Source organism: Lissotriton helveticus, chromosome 9 (assembly GCF_964261635.1).
Source record: "Lissotriton helveticus chromosome 9, aLisHel1.1, whole genome shotgun sequence".
NCBI lineage: Eukaryota > Metazoa > Chordata > Amphibia > Caudata > Salamandridae > Lissotriton > Lissotriton helveticus.
The window spans coordinates 1,226,091,745-1,226,110,065 of NC_136070.1; the positions used below are offsets into that span (position 1 = coordinate 1,226,091,745).

Consider the following 18,321-nt stretch of genomic DNA (forward strand, 5'->3'; position numbering starts at 1 on the left):
AAACCATATCAATGTTTTTACAGTATTATTTTATACTATTGCTTTTAATGTATGCACTTTACTTAACTATAAGTATTGCAATAATATCGATCCATTTCTCTTGTATGAGAAAAGAGACTGATCAATAAATAACACCTTTTTATTGAACACGCCCGTCTCTTCCTTTTCTCTACAATCTGATGAGACTAAGAATGCACGTACTGACTGAGTAAAATAAATTGCCTTTTGTTCACACGACTCTCGAGATATACTCTTGATTAGGGGAGAGCAAAGTTGTCATGTTCTATGGTTGTCAGAAACTAAATCCCTTCTTGTCTAATCAGGGAAGTTAAGTCCTCCTTGAACATTCGAGAAAGTTTCTAGTGAACAATGAGCTACGCTGGCAAACCCAAAACTTTAAGTCTAGTATCGACAGTAGTAGACCTAGTTAACGTCTGGTCTAGGCCTTTACTGCTGTAGGTATTATTCCAATGCGCAGAGCCTATTGGGATGATAGGAACTACACTACAAGGAAGTTTCAGAACTAAATTTGAACATACTTTACGATTTAATATGAACAAAGAGGAAGAAAAAAGAGACTGGAAAATAAGTGAAAGCCAATAGTTTTATTTACATTTAGCAAGGGCTGGCTTATTTAAATTAAAACATGACAGACCTTTCAGAATTATCGATAGGAATAAAAAAAAAAAAAAGCTCTCCTATTTGGTTTCTATCTTTCTCCATACTACAATGCAAGCACATTTGAACAAATTCCAAATTTAAAAAACAAATAAACCCAAAACAAAGCAACCAGCCCATTTGGATTCATGAAGACCTATAAAAATAAGAGCAGTATACTTGAACATAAGAGTAAACTGGATCATTTATAGAAGACAGTACATTGAAGCATCAGCCGACCCTCAGAGGTGGAGCAACGAGTACAACACCATCACCTCGTACAAATAACATGGGTATGTTGCGCTTTGTAGACTGAAAGAAAACAAAGGGAAAACTTAGAAAAATTCCATTGACATCCAGGGAAACAAATAATTTACAAACAGCATTCTTTAGGGGCGTCTAAAATGTGCACTCTGCAATGAGTCGTGCAAAATTATAAATTAAGAGGAATTATTTCAAATGGAGGCGCACTGCTAATTAAAAGATTTGTTACAGCTATGGTTGAGGTGTTTGCAAGATATGGATGGGATGGAGAAAGAGGTGAAGAAATGCTGAAAGGAAAAAACTTTCAGAATAAAGGGAATACATTTCACATTAAGCACCTTTACCTTTAAGTATCATCAAATGTAGCTTATTTTCAGTTTTAAATACTACACTTTAATCCGTACATCCATTTTTAAAAAATCCTATAAATCATAAACCGACATTCACTAATACACAATGAGGTAAAGATCCATCAAATAACCCAAATCACATTTCATTATTTAATGGACATATGCTTAACTCAAGCTTGTGTCAATTTAAAATAAAAAAACAACAAAAAAAACAATGACTCTAAAGACATATCTATATGTTGATCTCGCTCTTCCCCACATCTGTCAAAAGTGGACGTCCATTTGCACACTGTAAGGTTTATCGCTTGTCTCACATGAACAGGTTTATTGAACGTTTGTGACAAAAATAACTGAACATGCAAACTTTAGAAGCAATGGAAATTCAACATATACCAAGAATGTCTCCCGTGTGTAGTTCGAGTGTAATACATTGGACGACTTTCATAAGCATTCCTTAAGAAGGTGAAACACTTAAATACTGATAATCTGGTTTTACCATGTATTCAATGTGTTAATGAAAAAAGATGTATGAAGAGATTTTACAAGACTTTCCTCTGACAAATAGAAACATAAAATAATGAGGATCTTACCTTATATATCTCTTCATAGGTTTCTTCATCGATCTCTATTGTGGTTACGGTCTCCTCAACATCTCCCAAAATCATGTTCAAATGCTGATCATAAGCCTACGAATAAGCAAAAAACAGTTCATTTTCAACAATGTGAAATATGCAAGAACCATTAAGAAGGTCTTACGAACTAGCTGAAGTTGTCTATACCAACTGTTCTTTATTACGTAACCCCACGTTTGTTTAAATGTTGCACAAAGCCCAACTGTATCTGCCATGTAACTTAGTCAAGAAAAGCTGAGCTTCATTCAGTGGACTAATTAAACCTTGGTAGAAAATCTATAGCATAGCAAGGCAATGTGTGTCAACTTTACATTTAACTGACAGTTACAAACATGGCAGAGAGAAGAGATTGCAGGAGTGTTCTAAAGTAAGTAAGCAATATTCCAGAAAAGGTAGAGTACGTCACCTCCCCAAAAGATTACAACTTTAACCTTCATGCCGTTATATGAATATGGTTGATTATATGAATTTTGTCAGAACGAGAAAAAAACTTTGAATGTCTTGTTGCTGGGAGAGTCGTTTGTGCACCTCAGCAGAAGCTGGACTATTTGGCATGCAAAAATGTAATGCACATATTATTGTCCCGGGATGCAAAAGTGAGTCTGTAATGTGACTGACATTATCATACTCATGTGCACCTTGAAAGCACACACTGCTGCAGGAATATGTGTTCATTGTATAATAGAAAGGAAAAAGGAAAAAACATGATTCAACAGTATAGGCTCTGATCCACTGTTGGAGACGAAATTGAATCTGGTCAGATTTTCAAAGACAATGCTTGACCTAGCCCATTAACAATACTGCTGAATAAAGTTATGTCGAAGGGGCAGGCCTTAAAGACAAAAAGGTTACAGCAAATGAATGGAATTATTTCTCAATGACACAAGGAGTGCACTCATCTGAGTAAGATTTACTCTATTAAATTCTACAAATATAACTATATAGAAGAAAAAAAGAGCACATCTAAAGAACACAGCAAAACTCATATACCACAATGCCTGTTTACACACAGACATGCACTGTTTAAAATCAATGCATTTCTAAATTTAGAGAGGATAAACATAAAAACGCAAGTGAGTTTTTGAAAACAAGAAAATACATGCCAACCTCAACTACTGAGGTCGGTACATGAAATAAACAAAAAGAATAATCAAAAATACAAATCAACAATATTCAAGTATATGAATATTTGTCAATGAAAGGCGATCATCAAAAACCCTCAGTTGACTGTTCCTTCAGTGCATTTATTAAGAATGTATGCTACTAGGAAGACAAACTTGCCGAAAAGTATTAGGGAGTATTAGTGAGGATACAAGTTTTTGTTGAGGTGCTTTTAAGGGAGATATATAATTCATTTGCCTCCCATTTTCTCGACTGCAAAGTCTTTCTAGGTGTCTCCTTGTCTGCCACTTCATCAAGGAGGCATACCTTTATTTTTGTCATTTTGTCTTGTACACCGCTTAATGCCTTACATTTTTTAGAGATTAATTTTAAAGTAAGGTTATGTAATTCTTTACTAACCTCTTACTACTAAACTCTTTAGTTTGTTAAATATTGGTGTGTGTGATTGTATTTTACATTAATTAAATAAGCGTATCTAATTTTATCCATAACAATAAGCCTAATAGTATTGCCATCATTCACAAGGCAGCCCTAATCCAGATTCCGATATAAACAGTAGGTTATACCCCAAAACACTTAACTAGGTGTGCCCACACTTTGTAGACCTGGTAGTATTTTCACTAGGTAAAACCTGGGGAAACATTGTGAGCTGGAAAAAATACAACATTCTGAGATTTGCACCTCAGTATTCAACAAAGAAATGAAGCACCACTACATTATCCCCATTCCAATCTAAGGAACTTAATGGTGCAGTGACACTACTCCAGGGAAAAACCAAAAACCTGTTGTAGCGGCGATTTCCAGCCCAGTATTCACTTATTTTACCAGAAACTCAGAAAAAAACCTTGGTGTTACTTTTAAATACATGTACTTTTATTTCCATTGTGCATCGTCAGACAGGTGGACTCAATACTTCTCCCCTAAGGTCTAACACTTGAAGACACGCTGGATTTCCACTATTCCAATTTGTAATGAGCACAAGCTTGTAGCATACACCTTTTATGTGATGCAATATACACACAGTATGCTATACATCAATTTTATGTTTTAAGAATTCAACATAGGTTTATAAAAACTATTTGTGCAACCTATGCAGTTAATTGTAAAAATGTATTTCCTCAAGAGTGTTGTGTGTGGCTGGAACTCGGAAGCACTAGTATAACTGGATGTTTGAAAATGTTAACACTAACCACTATTTCCTTACTATAGTAAAGCATACAGATAATATTGTATTTAGAGTTGAGCGTAACACTTAAACATTCAAGAAGTAAATATGTTCAACTGGAACACCGGTCACTTGAAGTTTTTAGTTATAAATCCATTTCTGACTTGTGTGTTTCAAATTTTGATAAGCAACCGAGATAAGCATTTCGACATCGAAGATACCGCACTACTTTGAAATATTGACTCTCATGAAGCGCCAGCTTGTAATTTCAACCCCCCCCAAAAAAAAACTCAACCTTTCATTCAACTGCATCTAATTGAGTTATTGAAATTCTGTGAATGCATAACTTTATTTAGATGATTTGAAAATAAATGATAAGTGTTTAAATATGAATATAGTACAAATTGGAGGCATTTGAGGCTTTAGAAGTGGATATATCTATATTTGCAACTCTATAAAAGGTGGTAGCATGACTGTAATTAAGGATTATGAGAACAAGCCAACTAAGTGATAGGAGCACCTGCATTCTTTAGATTGAAGAGAGCTGGTGCAAAACGTGGCTAGATTCTTCAATACAGTCTGATCATTCCAAATTCATGAAAATAGACCACTTACTTGCTGCTGCTCCATTATATCAGGGATTAATTCACTAACTGAAAACATATCTGATTTTGTGGGGTCTACTAAATTTTGTGCTGTAGGCCTTATATTTTAGTTACCATGGGTGTACTTAATTTATATACTATAATAGATCACGAGCAAGGTTAGCAGATGATGAGAAAATATCTAGAGACAATACCAGCTACCTATTTGAATCATACTAATATGATTCTGGGAATGATCAACTATAACATGTACAGTATTTTTTCTATTTCAGTATCAGTTATACAAGCAACGCAAAGGGTTTAAAATAGCATACCTTCATATCCAAATCTCTTCTTTGGTGCCTTTGAACACGATATCCTTAGGAATATAAACCTATGTCTTGTTGCTTCATAGATTATATAATGGTAACCTGGAAAGGCATTTATTAAAGCTTGATAGAATTCGATATTCTTTTGAATCAAAATGACCAATATTAGTCTTACTACAGAATAAAGTAATAAGATAATATTTTTGGATGTAGATATCTTTATACATGGAGGGAAACAGAAAAGCAGCCTGTGCAGAAAACTGCCCTCTACTGACTGTACCTTTCATGTTATGTCTAATCATCCTTACAAACGAAAATAAAATATGGCTTTTGGGAAAATGCGGAGAGCTAGGAGACTATGTTGTAGGGAATCTGACTTTGAGCAGGAATTATAAAAAATGAAAAACAAATTAGACGAAACCGGATATAATTCTAGACCATTAGACAAAACAATTTCTATTGCAAGGTCTCACAAGGAAAATGTTAAATAAAACAATCACTAGACCTCTGAATAAATAATATGAAACATGATTAATAACCAATTACAATCCGGGAAGTAATGTGACCTTTTAAATATTAAACAGACATTGGCATCTCCCTAAACTAGATCCAGATATTTCTGCCCCAATCTCAGATTAACCTACTATAACCTCAGAAAATTCAAACTCTTAAGAATATATTGGGTATGAGTGATGCTGTGAGTTGCCAAAATGTAAAAGAACCACCATCATTAATACCTAGTAAACCAAAAGATTTCTATAAATGTGGTAATTGTGCTTAGTTTTTATAACACAACTACCAGCTTTAGAGATCTTATTTTTAAGAATACTAAATTTCACAGCTTATTTGTAAAATCATGTATTGTGTATATACTATCGGATGTGTATGTGAGCAAATATGGTGATTCTTCCATTACATTGCTAAAAATAATCACAGTAGAATCACAAAGCGATAACAATTAAGGATAAAAGATACCTCTTAGTAGTTCATGTTAATGAGACTCGCCTATTAGGGAATATTAATAGCTAAAATGTGTAGGAATTTAATATATACCACTTCAAAGAAGGAGAGAGATTGTGATGTTAAAACAAAGGTTGGGCTAGGCAGACTCCAAAGTATCACTCATGGTTTCAATGTTGAAAATGAATATCCTAATTTCTTATAAAGTACAGGACCTCTGTATCAATATTTGAAACATATTCTATTGATAAATTAATTGTCAGAGTATTTCTATACGTAGAACAGAACACAGATGTTTGTTAAATTATATACTCAAATCTATATAGAACACAATCAACTTGCTTTAATATGGTAATCAAATAGTGTACGGTTAGAGTGATGACACTGTCAAACATTTAAATTATTCTAGTGCTCTGGGGGTTCAATCTACACTCAATACACTTGAGAAAATAATTGTTGCTGTTAACTGCATAGACTGAGGAAATTGTTAAACATATTTTGGATTCTTGCAAGATAGAAAGTTGTATATTGCCGTATAACGTAAACGTTTATATTGCATCACATAAAATAATGTGGGCTACAAGCCTGCAATCATCTCGAAATGGGACTGCAGAAATTCAAAATGGAGCCTAGTTCTAAACTTTAGGGGAGAAGTATTAAGCACACCAGAGTGCTAACACACAATGAAGATTGAGACGTTGGTTGTTCAAAAAAAATTAATATGGCAAGTGAAGGAAGCTGGCTCTTTATATACCAGACCAAAAAGGAGGTACACTGTGTAAAGAGTCCAAGCACACCCCAGAGGAATTACGGAGGCAAAAATCACACTCCAAATGCTCTCTTATGTGGTAGTGTAGGCGAGCAGTTAGACATATCAGAGGATAGTGCTAAGCATTTATTACACACACAAAGGCAGTAAGTGAGACCACACTCAAAGAAACCAGACACAAATTTATGAAAATAGCAAGTACTTTTATATAAATTTAAATACCAAGATCATCGGAATCGGGCAAGGACTTTGAGATATTAATTTTTACAGTTTTCAAAAGTGGACGCAGTGCATTTTCTGATTGGTACGGTTATTCTAAGGAAGAAAAACAAGTATTACATCCGGGCACTTGTCAGCGACTTACGGGACTGATCTTCTGGGCTTAAATGTGAGTTTGGGGCAAGGTCCAAGGCCACATCAACAGGTCGCCTCGGGAGGCTCTGGTGCATCCAGGTGCAGAGGTATATCACGGCCTTGGGTGTCCCATTCACTTCAATTGCAGACTGACCCGGTTCAAAGAAGCTGCTAGCTGGAAATGGGGGACCAGTCCGTGGGAACCCACAAGGGTGATCGACCCTTGTGATCCTCGGGCACACAGGGACATCCTCAGTCCACTTCTCCTCAGGCTGTGGGGCTCGGGTGCCGTGACACCGTCACCTCCCTTAGACGCGGACACATGGATACATAGGTGCGTTAAAGCATCAGCGATCACAGACTCACTTCTTTGTCTCCGGCAGGAGGAGCAAACAGGACAGCTGAGACGCTCACAATGTGGGTCTCAGTCAGTCCTTCGACATGCAGGTCGGTCTTCCTCAGAATCTGTGTCCAGACTGGACACAACAAGCCTTTGCTGCTGCAAGGGTCCGGTCATCTGGTATTGATCCTGAGTTGGTTCTGGTGTCCTCCCACTCAGTGGGGAGACAGACCTTACCTTCAGGAGCACAGGGTCCTTTTCCTGGGGAGCTGCTGCGTTGGGCTGACCTGGGAGTGACAACTTGGGGGACAGCACCTTGGGTCTTTGGTGCCTGAGGCTGCAGCAGACTAGCTCCTCTACTCTAAGGGAGTTTCTTCAGGCAATTAGCAAAGCAGTGGCAGCCCTTTGGGCTTCTTGGAGACTGCACAGTGGCAGGACAAGCTTACTTTTTTCACGACTGTTGGGGACAGCAGTCAGGCTGGCAGAGTTCGCGCTAAGTCAGTTGTTTCGCCTCAGTTCTTGTGACAGAACTCTTCCTTGTCCACTCCTCCTCTCATCGGAATCTGATGTTTTGGTATCTGGGGCCCCCTAAAAACTCAATTTAAGGGAGTGAGGAGCAGCAGCCAATGGGTTACTTAACCTAGGGTCACTACACCCCATAGAGGACCACTATAAGTGGAGAGTGGGCATCACCCTGTGCCATAAATCCTAATTCCACCCAGGCCAATATGGTGGAAGTTTCTAAAGTTGTGTTCATGTCAGACTGAGTCACCGTAGAGGTGGCTCAACCTGGCAGTGCAATACACTTCCTGCATAGTTATTTTTCCTGCCTGTCCAAGTGCCACAGGGTTCTGGACAACAGGGGTCTCCTGTGAGAGAAGCAATTTTTGTATTTAAAAGGCGGTGGGCTCTTTGAAGACCCCTCCCTTGAAATGCTACTTTACCAGCCTTTGAGCAGGTATTGTTCCCAACCTCCTGAGCGCGAAGATTCTCACCCCTTGGGGGTCAGAAACTCGTCTGTGGCAGCAGGCTGGACTGAAGCAGTCAGCTGGCACACTAGAGGGCTAGTAGGTTTCAGGGGGTACCCTCTTAATAAATCCATCACTGGAATCAGTGTGGGTTTATTAACATGAGGTGTCCGATACCAAACACCATATGTTTCAGTGAAGCTATTATGCAGCTCGGGAAATAGTTTTGATCAGTGCACAGTACATACCTTAAGAAGGCTTCCCTGCTCACTTGCAATACCTACCAAGAGACATGACCGGGCCATATCTTCTCATGCAGATTATGTCTGCACATAAAATATAATGCACCCTACCTTTGGGCTCGAGGCCTGCTGTAGAGGTGACTTACATATATTAGATGAAGTGACTTTGGCATGACACACACAGCTGTCTCATGTCGTGTTTCCACTCATGGTTTGCACCAAGTCACGCAGACTGTGTGGAATTTGTATGTGGGTCCTTTAGGGTGGCATAGGATATGCTGCAGCCCTTATGGACCCTCTTTTGCACCCCTGCCATAGGTACCTGGAGAACCATCTACTAGGGACTTACAGGGGTGCTAAAGTCCTTAACTTAATGTAGTACAAATAGACTTCACTTTGTTTCAGGGAATGAGCACTGAGGTCTAGTTAGCAGGCGTCAGTGCGCGGTCTGTCAAAAATCAGCACCTAGTCGCTTAAAAGGGAAAAAAATGTGGGGAGAGGGGGGTTAACTGCAACAAAAGCCAAGTTCCCTACAGTGAGAAAACCAACTTTTTGTCTAAGGGGATTGCAAGTGTGCTGGAAATGCAGACTTCTATTTTTCCAGATGTGAATAATAAAGCAGCAACTAAACAATGCTTGTATTTTAAGTGATCTGAATAGAAACTTATTCTTAAAAAATGATTATTAGGTAACCAGTAATATAGAGATAAGTACTAGTGGAGCGTTTTATTAACCAAATTTGGGGATATAAAAATATAAGAAAGAAAAAAATGAAGTTTTAAATTATTACACTCAATATTAAAGTAAGCTGCATTAAGTGCGAAGAAATCTCCCATTCATTAGAAGGAAGGAAACTATAATGAACAATCTCAATTGCTATACTCTATTGTGTCCCATAAATTTCCTAGAAAGCTGTTACTCATTTAAACTTTCTTAACTTAAGAAATATATTTAAAAAGTACAACTTATTATTTTGTAAATATTTACATATGGAAAGCTTACGGTAAACAAAAAGACTAGTGCCTTTGGGTAGGTTTCTAAAATTGAATAATATTTTACAATTCTGATTTTTAACAACCAAATAAGTCACACAACACATGCAGGCTGGATTGCAAAGTATATTTGTGTTATTAGAGAATTAAATTAAGGCAATGCCTGCTTTTCATATACGAATTATGCTTCCAAGCTGGTGGTTTTAGGTCTAAGCCTACCAGAAAGAGCAGCTGTCTGGGTTCCTACAGACATCTTGGGGACATTTAAAAAAGCTTCCTGGGAATGCATTGCTTACCATCGGCTTTGTGTTTTGTAACTCATATTTTCCATCTTTCCATTTGCTGGCTTTATTTGTTTAAGGCTGTCCAGCTTGAGCTCGTCCCTTTCGTTGCCCAAACCCACTTTCTGTATTCTTGCCCCAGTACTGGATTTCTATAAACGGGCCTTTAAATCTTGTTCTTATTTGGTCAAATCTACTGTGCGTTCCAAGACAGAGGTTAGATGTCATGATCTGTCTTCCAGAGAGCTTGGTATTTACTTTTCGTCCTCTGAGGGGATTTTTGTGACAATCATGCTGGCTAATGCTGAGCGTAACGCTTGAGGAAGGCTGTACGATTTATTTATTTTTTCTAGTGCACAACAAAATGTAAATGTCTGTAAATGAACTATGCAGATACTTCAGAAAATATCAGAATTAGGACAGCACAAATGCAGCACATGTTTTGGTAATTCTGAAGTCAGGTGGAGACAAATATTTAACCGCTTCGCTGCGGCGGCTTTTCCCGCGGTATGCGGCATTTTCGTAAATACCCCGTTACATGACGAGCTCAGCTCGTCATCAGCTCACGGCAGGTAACGCGGATGACGAGCTGAGCTCGTCATCAGCATCGAAGGGGTTAATACAATCAAAACAAAATCAATAGACTAAGTGATAACATTTCTAAACATTATCGTTTGTGCCCTGTATACTTTTATCAGTAAAACTGTATCTCTGAGCAAATGTAATATTAATTTCAATTAAAGACGAGTTGTGGGTACTCTACTCTGCGCCATTCCATGCCTCTCTACTCTTCAGTAATCTACTCTATGTGAATGCACTATATACCATACTATGCACCACTGCACTCTTCGCCACTCAATTCTGTTACACTCCACTCTACGCCACTCTACTATGCCACTGCACTCTACTCTGTACCACTCCACTCTACACCAGTGCACCCTAATAATCTACTCTGCACCAGTGACCTGGACTCTACGTGCACTGCTCCACTCTACTACAAAACAATCTACTCTACACCACTGCACCGTACGGCACTGCACCATACGCCACCGCACCGTATGCCACTCTACGCCACGGGCTGGACTGTTCCCATGACGCACAGGGTCAGACTGATTTGCATATGGCCATGTCCGAACTGGGGTGGCAGAGTAGGCTAAAGAACTGTGATGGATTAAACCCAGATCTGTTGACTGGGTGTGAGTGTTTGATTGGTTCAGATGCTCCGTCCATCACCACCCCATTTTGTACCACTCTACGCCACCGCACTGTACGCCACTCTACACAACCGCACAACAGTCTACTCTGCCAATGCACTCCACTCGGCGCCACTCCCCTTTACTCTGTGCCACTCTACGTCAATGTGCTGTACACCACTACATACCACGCCATTCTACGTCACTGAACTCTACGTCAATCTATTATAAACCACTGTAATCTATCTGAACCACTGCACTCTACACCACTCTGCGCCATTCCACTCCATCCTGCGCCACTCAAGCCCTCTATTCTTTGCCACTTCACAACTCTACTGTATGCTCTCTATGTCACTACACTCTATGTCACACTTATCTACTGTGCACCATAGTACTCTGTGGCACTACACTCTATACTCTACAGCACTCTACGCCATTCCACTCTCCTACACTACTCCACTCTACGGCAATCTACTCAACTCTACGTATCACCCTCTATGCCACTCTGTTCTACATCACTCAATGAAACTACATTCCACTCCACTCTATGACACTCTACTCAACTCTGCCACTTAACTCTACACCCTACCACTCTAGGACATTTCACTCCTTCCACAACACTTTACACCCCTCCGCTCTACGCTACTCCATAACACTTCACTCAACACCACTCCATGCAACTATGCCACTCCACAACACTTCACGGTACTCCCTTTACCCCATGAACTTTTAGCCATGCTGAACAGGAGCCACACTGGTGAACAACATGGCTAAAACATATTGGCAAAGCCAAAAGTTCTTGCATAGGCGCAACCTATTGGCCTTGCCAATACTTTGTCTTTATATTCACCCTCGAGGGACCAGATTGCATATTTTGTGGATGCACCAGATTCATCAATAGGTGCTGCGATTTATATTCCATAAAGGCCTTCTCTTTTCCCAACATTAATCAAGCTGTTTTTTTTAAAACATTTAATTATGTTTAATTAAGGGCTGTTTAACTTCGTCTTAACTATTAACCTAAGTTTAGTTTGCTCATTTTAACTATTTTCAATGTTGATAGTACACGGAGTGGGGCTCTGCTGTATTCCCTCCCCCCCCCACACTTTTCTAATAACTTTAATAAGGGAAGGTAATTCAGTAGTTATGGGCTTGAGTTCAATTTAGAAACAAATTCACCTGCTTAGTGCTCTCAACTTGCCACTTGTCGAATATGAGTAGCTCATTTAATTTGAGTTTTTAATTTACATTCAGGTATAGCTTTTCATAATATAAATGCAAGACTACAAATGCGAGAATGGACAGGGAACACATGGACTGGACGGAATATTCTTGCCTACCATGGGCAACACAAGGTATATACAATAGTTAATTGAGGTTTATTCGGATGAAAGTTACATTGTAAAAGATGGAGAAGCATATCAAAATGTTTAACGGAGTACAGCATATTGCGGTGGCATAGGAGGTGGAACATGCATACTAGTCAAATGGAACCATCATGTCCTGAGTGACAATTTTAGCTAGCTGTGGTGTTTGAGCCTGTAGCACTTTGCATACTGGTATTTTTAGGTCAAAGCCTACCCTACGGGACACAGATGTCTTGTTGTTAAAGGTTTCTTGGGGACATTCTAAAAACTGAACAAAGAATGCATTCCGCCCATTGCTTACTATTGTCTTTGTGGTTTGTAACTCATATGTGATTGGCTTTTATTTACTGGCTTTATTTGTTTTAGGCTGCCAGCATGTCCCTTCCGTGGAACAAAGCCGGTTTACTGTATTCTTCCACAAGTGCTCACTTTTGTAAGAAGGCCTTTCAAGTTTGTTCTTATCGTGCCACACTTGCTGTGCATTCAAAGACAGAGGTCAAATGTCAGGCTCTGTCTTTCGGGGCAGCTTAATGTTTACTTTTCTTTGTCGGACTTCAAAGTGAGAGGATTAATCTGATAATCTGGGTATGTGAAAGCTATGGCTTGTTTGTAGCACACAACACAATTTAAATGTCTGTAAATTAACTGTGCAAATATTTCAGAATATATTTGAAATAGAAAGCCCAAATGAAGCAAATGTTTTTGTAATTCAGAAGTGTGGTGGAAACAAATAATGTATTTTGATCAAAACAAAGTCAATACGCTAGGTGACACCATTTCCACACATTATCGTTTGTGCTTTATATAGTTTTATCAGTAAAACTGTCTGTGCAAATGTAATGGTCATTTCAATTGAAAATGTGTTATCTGTAATGGCAGTGCACTACCACACCACGCATACTCCATGCCAATCTGCACCGCTGTATCCTAGGCCACTACACTCCATTCTAGGCCACTCCATGGCATTCTCCTCCACGACACAATACTCTATGCCACCCAATTCTATTATTCGTAATGCCAACCAAATTTACTATACTCTATGCCAGTCCACGACACAACATGACACTCCGCTAACTTTTAGACATGCTGAACAGCAGCCACACTGGTGTACATCAAGGCTAAAAATATTGACAAAGCCAAAAGCTCTTGATTCAGATGAAAGAAAAAACAAACATTCAAGACATACAGCAGCTTAAGACTTGATGCACAAAGGGCTGTAATTTATATACTATTGCATTCTCAAACCTGTACTCAACATGGGTTAATAAAAAATAATTCTTAGGAGTAAGCTAACCTACACAACAAGATGCAAGAGAGGTATTTACACTGCAAGCCTTTTCATGGAGTCTGTGAGCTAGTCAGTGTCAGGGAAATGGCAAGGCAAGGTTGGCATTATCAAGTGTAATTGTCAAAAGTAGGTGTCCATAATCATACACAGATTAACATACTGCAAGTGGAAACACACTTTTACCAACAGACACACATGGGCTGACATACACACGAATAATCTTCTAACACTAATACATGCAGACATCTGCACATACATAGTATGCATCCCTATTCACATGCAGGCCCAAGGCAAAACACCAACCATCCCACTATGGCTTCCTATAACCATCACACATGATATGACACAAAACAGTAGTCCATGCTAGGGCTCAGGTAACACAGAAGAGTGAGCAAAGAAAACCCCACTAAGGACGTGCGACAATACCAAACATGCTTGAACGCCCAGTTCTACCGATAAGGCAGATGATTGTAGAGTTATGGTATCACTTGTCACTTACATTTAATCTGCCCCGAAGTTCTCTGTCATTTCTCATTTTCACGTAGATTCGCTCATCTAAACTGAGCCTGATAAGATCAAGAGGCTCTTCTACTGTATTTGTTGCTTGTTGCTAAAAAAATAAAAAGACATCTAATTATAAAAGAAACTGCATGATTTCAAGTACAAAGAACATACAACAAAAAAGACATTTTATACAGCTCGGGCAAATTCAAATAATTTACCAGCCTGAGCTTTGTTTTGTTCATTTTTTTGATCTGGTAATTCTGGTTGGCAAAGTTTGATATCAGCCAATGGAACTAGTTACCTACCAGATGTTTAGTCCAACTGGTAGAGAACTAGCCCCACTGCAATCAACATGCTTGGAATGAATAAACCACTTTCAGAAAGAGAAAAACATGGCAGCACTTTTCAACACTTCATAGGTTTATAATAGTCACACAGATAGGCTTCACATATTTACAAATCGATTGATGGAGCAGACACAAGATATACTTTTTCAAGTAGTCTTCATAAGGGTAAGAAATACTGAAGATTAATATAAGCTAAACTGCTTTGGTAGAAAATAAAGAAAGGTATACAGCCAGGGTGATCCCATGTTCCAAAGAGATCCATGTTCTATAGACAATCTTGACAGGAATGGAAACCAAGACTATGTGCAGTATAGATATCATTTGTAACAGTTTGGGTATAATTTACACTCGATCATAAGAGAGTGTTCTGACATCAAAAGCAGGGCTGGAATCAGGAATTTTTGAAGAAAAGAAAACACCTGCTCAAGCTCTAAGTAAGCCGATTTAATTAACAAGCACTGGCGAAAATTCAAAAAATGGCCACTGGTATGTGATAATGTACGCAGGTACATGGGCAGCCATTTTGAAATGGGCTTTTGAATAAAGAAAAGCAAATGAGAATGGTGCAGATGCATGTGCATACGTCATAATGCACATAAAGCCATTTTTGGCATTTTTAATATAACGTTCAAATATGAAAGATTGCCATTTTAGATTGATAAATTATAACAAGCATTGGCAAAGAAACTGGCCTTGCTTTAAAGTTCTAATGCATTTAAGCAGAGGAACAGGAAAAAATTAGGGCAAAGTAAATAAGAGGCACAGAAAGAGGCAGGATGCATATGGCACAAACATGTTTTGCACATGCCATTATGTGCATACAGCAGTACATCAGAGTTGACTTTGTCAGTACTTGCTTTAGAGTTTTATGGGGGTGAACCTCCACATCAACTCCTGAAAGGCAGGCTCACTTGCTTCACTCATTCAGTATAATACAGAGGCAACTTTCTGTGTTCACAGCCAACAATAAAAAAAAGGTAAAGCTGGAAAGAAGAGAGGACAACACAGTATCACCAAACAAGGGGAGGATACAGAAGCATAGTAACCAAATAGGAAGAAATAAGAGCAGGGGTGTTGAATTTCATAACATTCAAGGAATCTATTTGTCCTGTAAAATAAAAATAAAACACTTCTCCATTTTGGTGTCATACAGAGATTAACCTAGTTATGACAGCATTCCAATTATCATATTCACAACAAGGAGTGAGATGCCAGACTCTGTTCCTTCCTCCTAAAAGATAACATACAAATCACAAACACGAGTAGTGAAATAACAGTAGCTAATAATTTTAGGCTGCTTTATCTTTGTAAAGGAGCTCCTTTTTGGAAAAAGAAGCCCTCGCCCACATTTTGAGGCTAGCTTCATTATGAGGCCTTTCCTTTATCCTCGAAGTGCCATTACTTTAAAGTGGACACAACCGCAAAGGGGGAGCTCAGGATTTATAATTGGGGATCAGTTTTCTTTGAAGACACAAAATGAGATTAAAACTGCCTGGGGCATTAGCCAAATAAATGAGTTCACTGTCGGATGCCCGGGCAAGATTATGTAGTAGGATTGTACTATGGTTACATCGACTCTCAATCCATCAGCATTAGACTGTCAATATGTTTCGAGCAATTGTGGATGCTCAACCTAAGGTCAGCGACCTTCGTCAGAACTTTGAGATCCCTGCATGAGGTCCTGTCCCTACTTTAAGTCAGTCAAATACATGGATGAACATACAAACATATACACAACAATGGAGAGAAATGAAGGCGCAATGGGCATATGTAAAACCTTTCCATGACGACTGTGTGATCACAGGGAGATGTTCCCCTATTTATAAAATTCCGCCAAAAACCCATGACAGTTCCTCTGACAGAGATACATGTGAATATCACACACACACACACACACACGCGCGCACACACACACACACACACACGCGCGCGCACACACACACACACACACGCACCGGACTCTGCGCTCATCTGGGGCCTGCCGTTTAGCTTACCCAGGTACATCTCTAAATCTAAAGAGGGTAGAGCGTTCTCAGTTTCCCTCCTGCAAATCTGGAATGATTTACCCAAGCACCTACACAGGGAACTGGTTCTTCTCACCTTTAGGGAACATTTTAAAACGTTCCTATTTAGAGAGGTGTTAACAACTGCGTAACTTCTGCCACCGCTGCTGCTATTCCATTCTGCTCTGGTTTCTTTGTTTGCTGTTCGTGTTTAGAGTGTGTGTTTTACAACTTTTATTTCATCTTGTGTCTATCAACGCTAAGCACTCTTTGAGAGTGCCTGTTTTACAACTTTCATATCCGGTTTACTCCAGCCTGCAACAGCGCATGTTTTCTTTCACACTGTTACTGCGTTAAGTCCCACCAACACTATATTTTTTTACAGGTACTTATTAGCTGAAACTTCGTCTGTCGATTTATCTTCCTGTGGCTCCCCTTCACCTTTCCTCAGGGTTCGAGTCGGGGTACCATGCGGGTGGACGACGTCCCCCTACTTATTTTACCGGGAGCTCAATAACTGGAGGAAATGGAGCCACACTGTCACTCTTTGGCCTCTCTGGGGCGAGATCGGAGCTAATTCAGAATGCTGCTCACGCGCTGGCTTCTGTGATGCAATCATATCTAAGGGGTGAGCGAGGGGAGGCAATGAGTCCGATGGTGCCAGCCACCTGTCGTGACGTCAGCGTCCCCCCCACTTCTTTTTAGGTCTCGTCCTTTTCCATTGCGAAGCAATGGGAAATGGGGGAGAATTCAAGTGCTCCATCGGATAGTCAAACCACCGCTTTTTTCCGTGGCGTTTTCTTCGAGTGCACGTACAGGCACGCGCATTTGGCCCATACACTTTCATGGCCATCTGTTCCTGTTCCTAATGGCCCTCCCCAGCACAGAGCGCGCATCGCGGCCGCACAGCACATCAAAGGGCTTCTCCCAGCGTGTGCTGTGCGGCTTCTCCTCTCCTAATTATGTGGCCGGCCGTACTTGTGTTTCCTGGCCGCTTCCCGGCCGATCAACTTGTATCAGTTTGCTTACATTACCATGGTTTAAGGCACACATAATTTCCTGTATCATGCCTTGCACTCCCTACCTTCTCGGGACATTCTTTGCACTTGTAATCATAGCAAACAAGGCAACTTTCGGATCAGCTACGGTCAGACAGCTATCTTGTTCGCTGTCCTTGTTTTCGACGTTTTATGTTCTCTTCCTAAGCCTTACATCAGTGACGGCCCTTCGCTAGCCTTGCACACCAAAGGCTGTGATGTCACTTATATCACAGTTGCTTGAACTAGATTACCTACCCATGCCACCTGAATTTGGCACACATTTTATATTCTCTTGCTGGACATCTCATGCCGTATCGTTATTTTTACTCCTCAATTTCCACACCTGGCATTAGTTTCTTTTCATGCCTTGCACCATTTTGTCATGCTTTACTCTACTCATGCCTTGCAAGCCCTGAACTAATTATCTTCCCTACCCAATCTTTCCACCTGATATCTTCACATGCCATATACCTGTATTCTCCTCCTATGCATATGCACCCGTTATCGTCTCTCACATCAGGAAGGTTTTGTTTCCCATGCCTGCTCCTTGAATCAATCTCATGCTCTGCA

At 39.6% G+C, this 18,321-nt stretch overlaps 1 protein-coding gene across 1 annotated transcript in view; it reads right to left on the bottom strand.

Annotated features, from left to right (window-relative positions):
• Positions 1–590: 590 nt before the first annotated feature.
• The window catches only part of LSM3 (LSM3 homolog, U6 small nuclear RNA and mRNA degradation associated), a 28,491-nt gene continuing 10,760 nt past the window's right edge, over positions 591–18,321 (bottom strand). The window contains exons 2-4 of the mRNA XM_078662425.1: positions 14,357–14,467; positions 1,862–1,957; positions 591–969 (exon numbers count right to left, since the gene is read on the bottom strand). Of these exons, the coding sequence (XP_078518551.1) occupies positions 889–969; positions 1,862–1,957; positions 14,357–14,467 (288 nt within the window). The 3' untranslated portion in view covers positions 591–888. The remainder of the gene's footprint in view (positions 970–1,861; positions 1,958–14,356; positions 14,468–18,321) is intronic.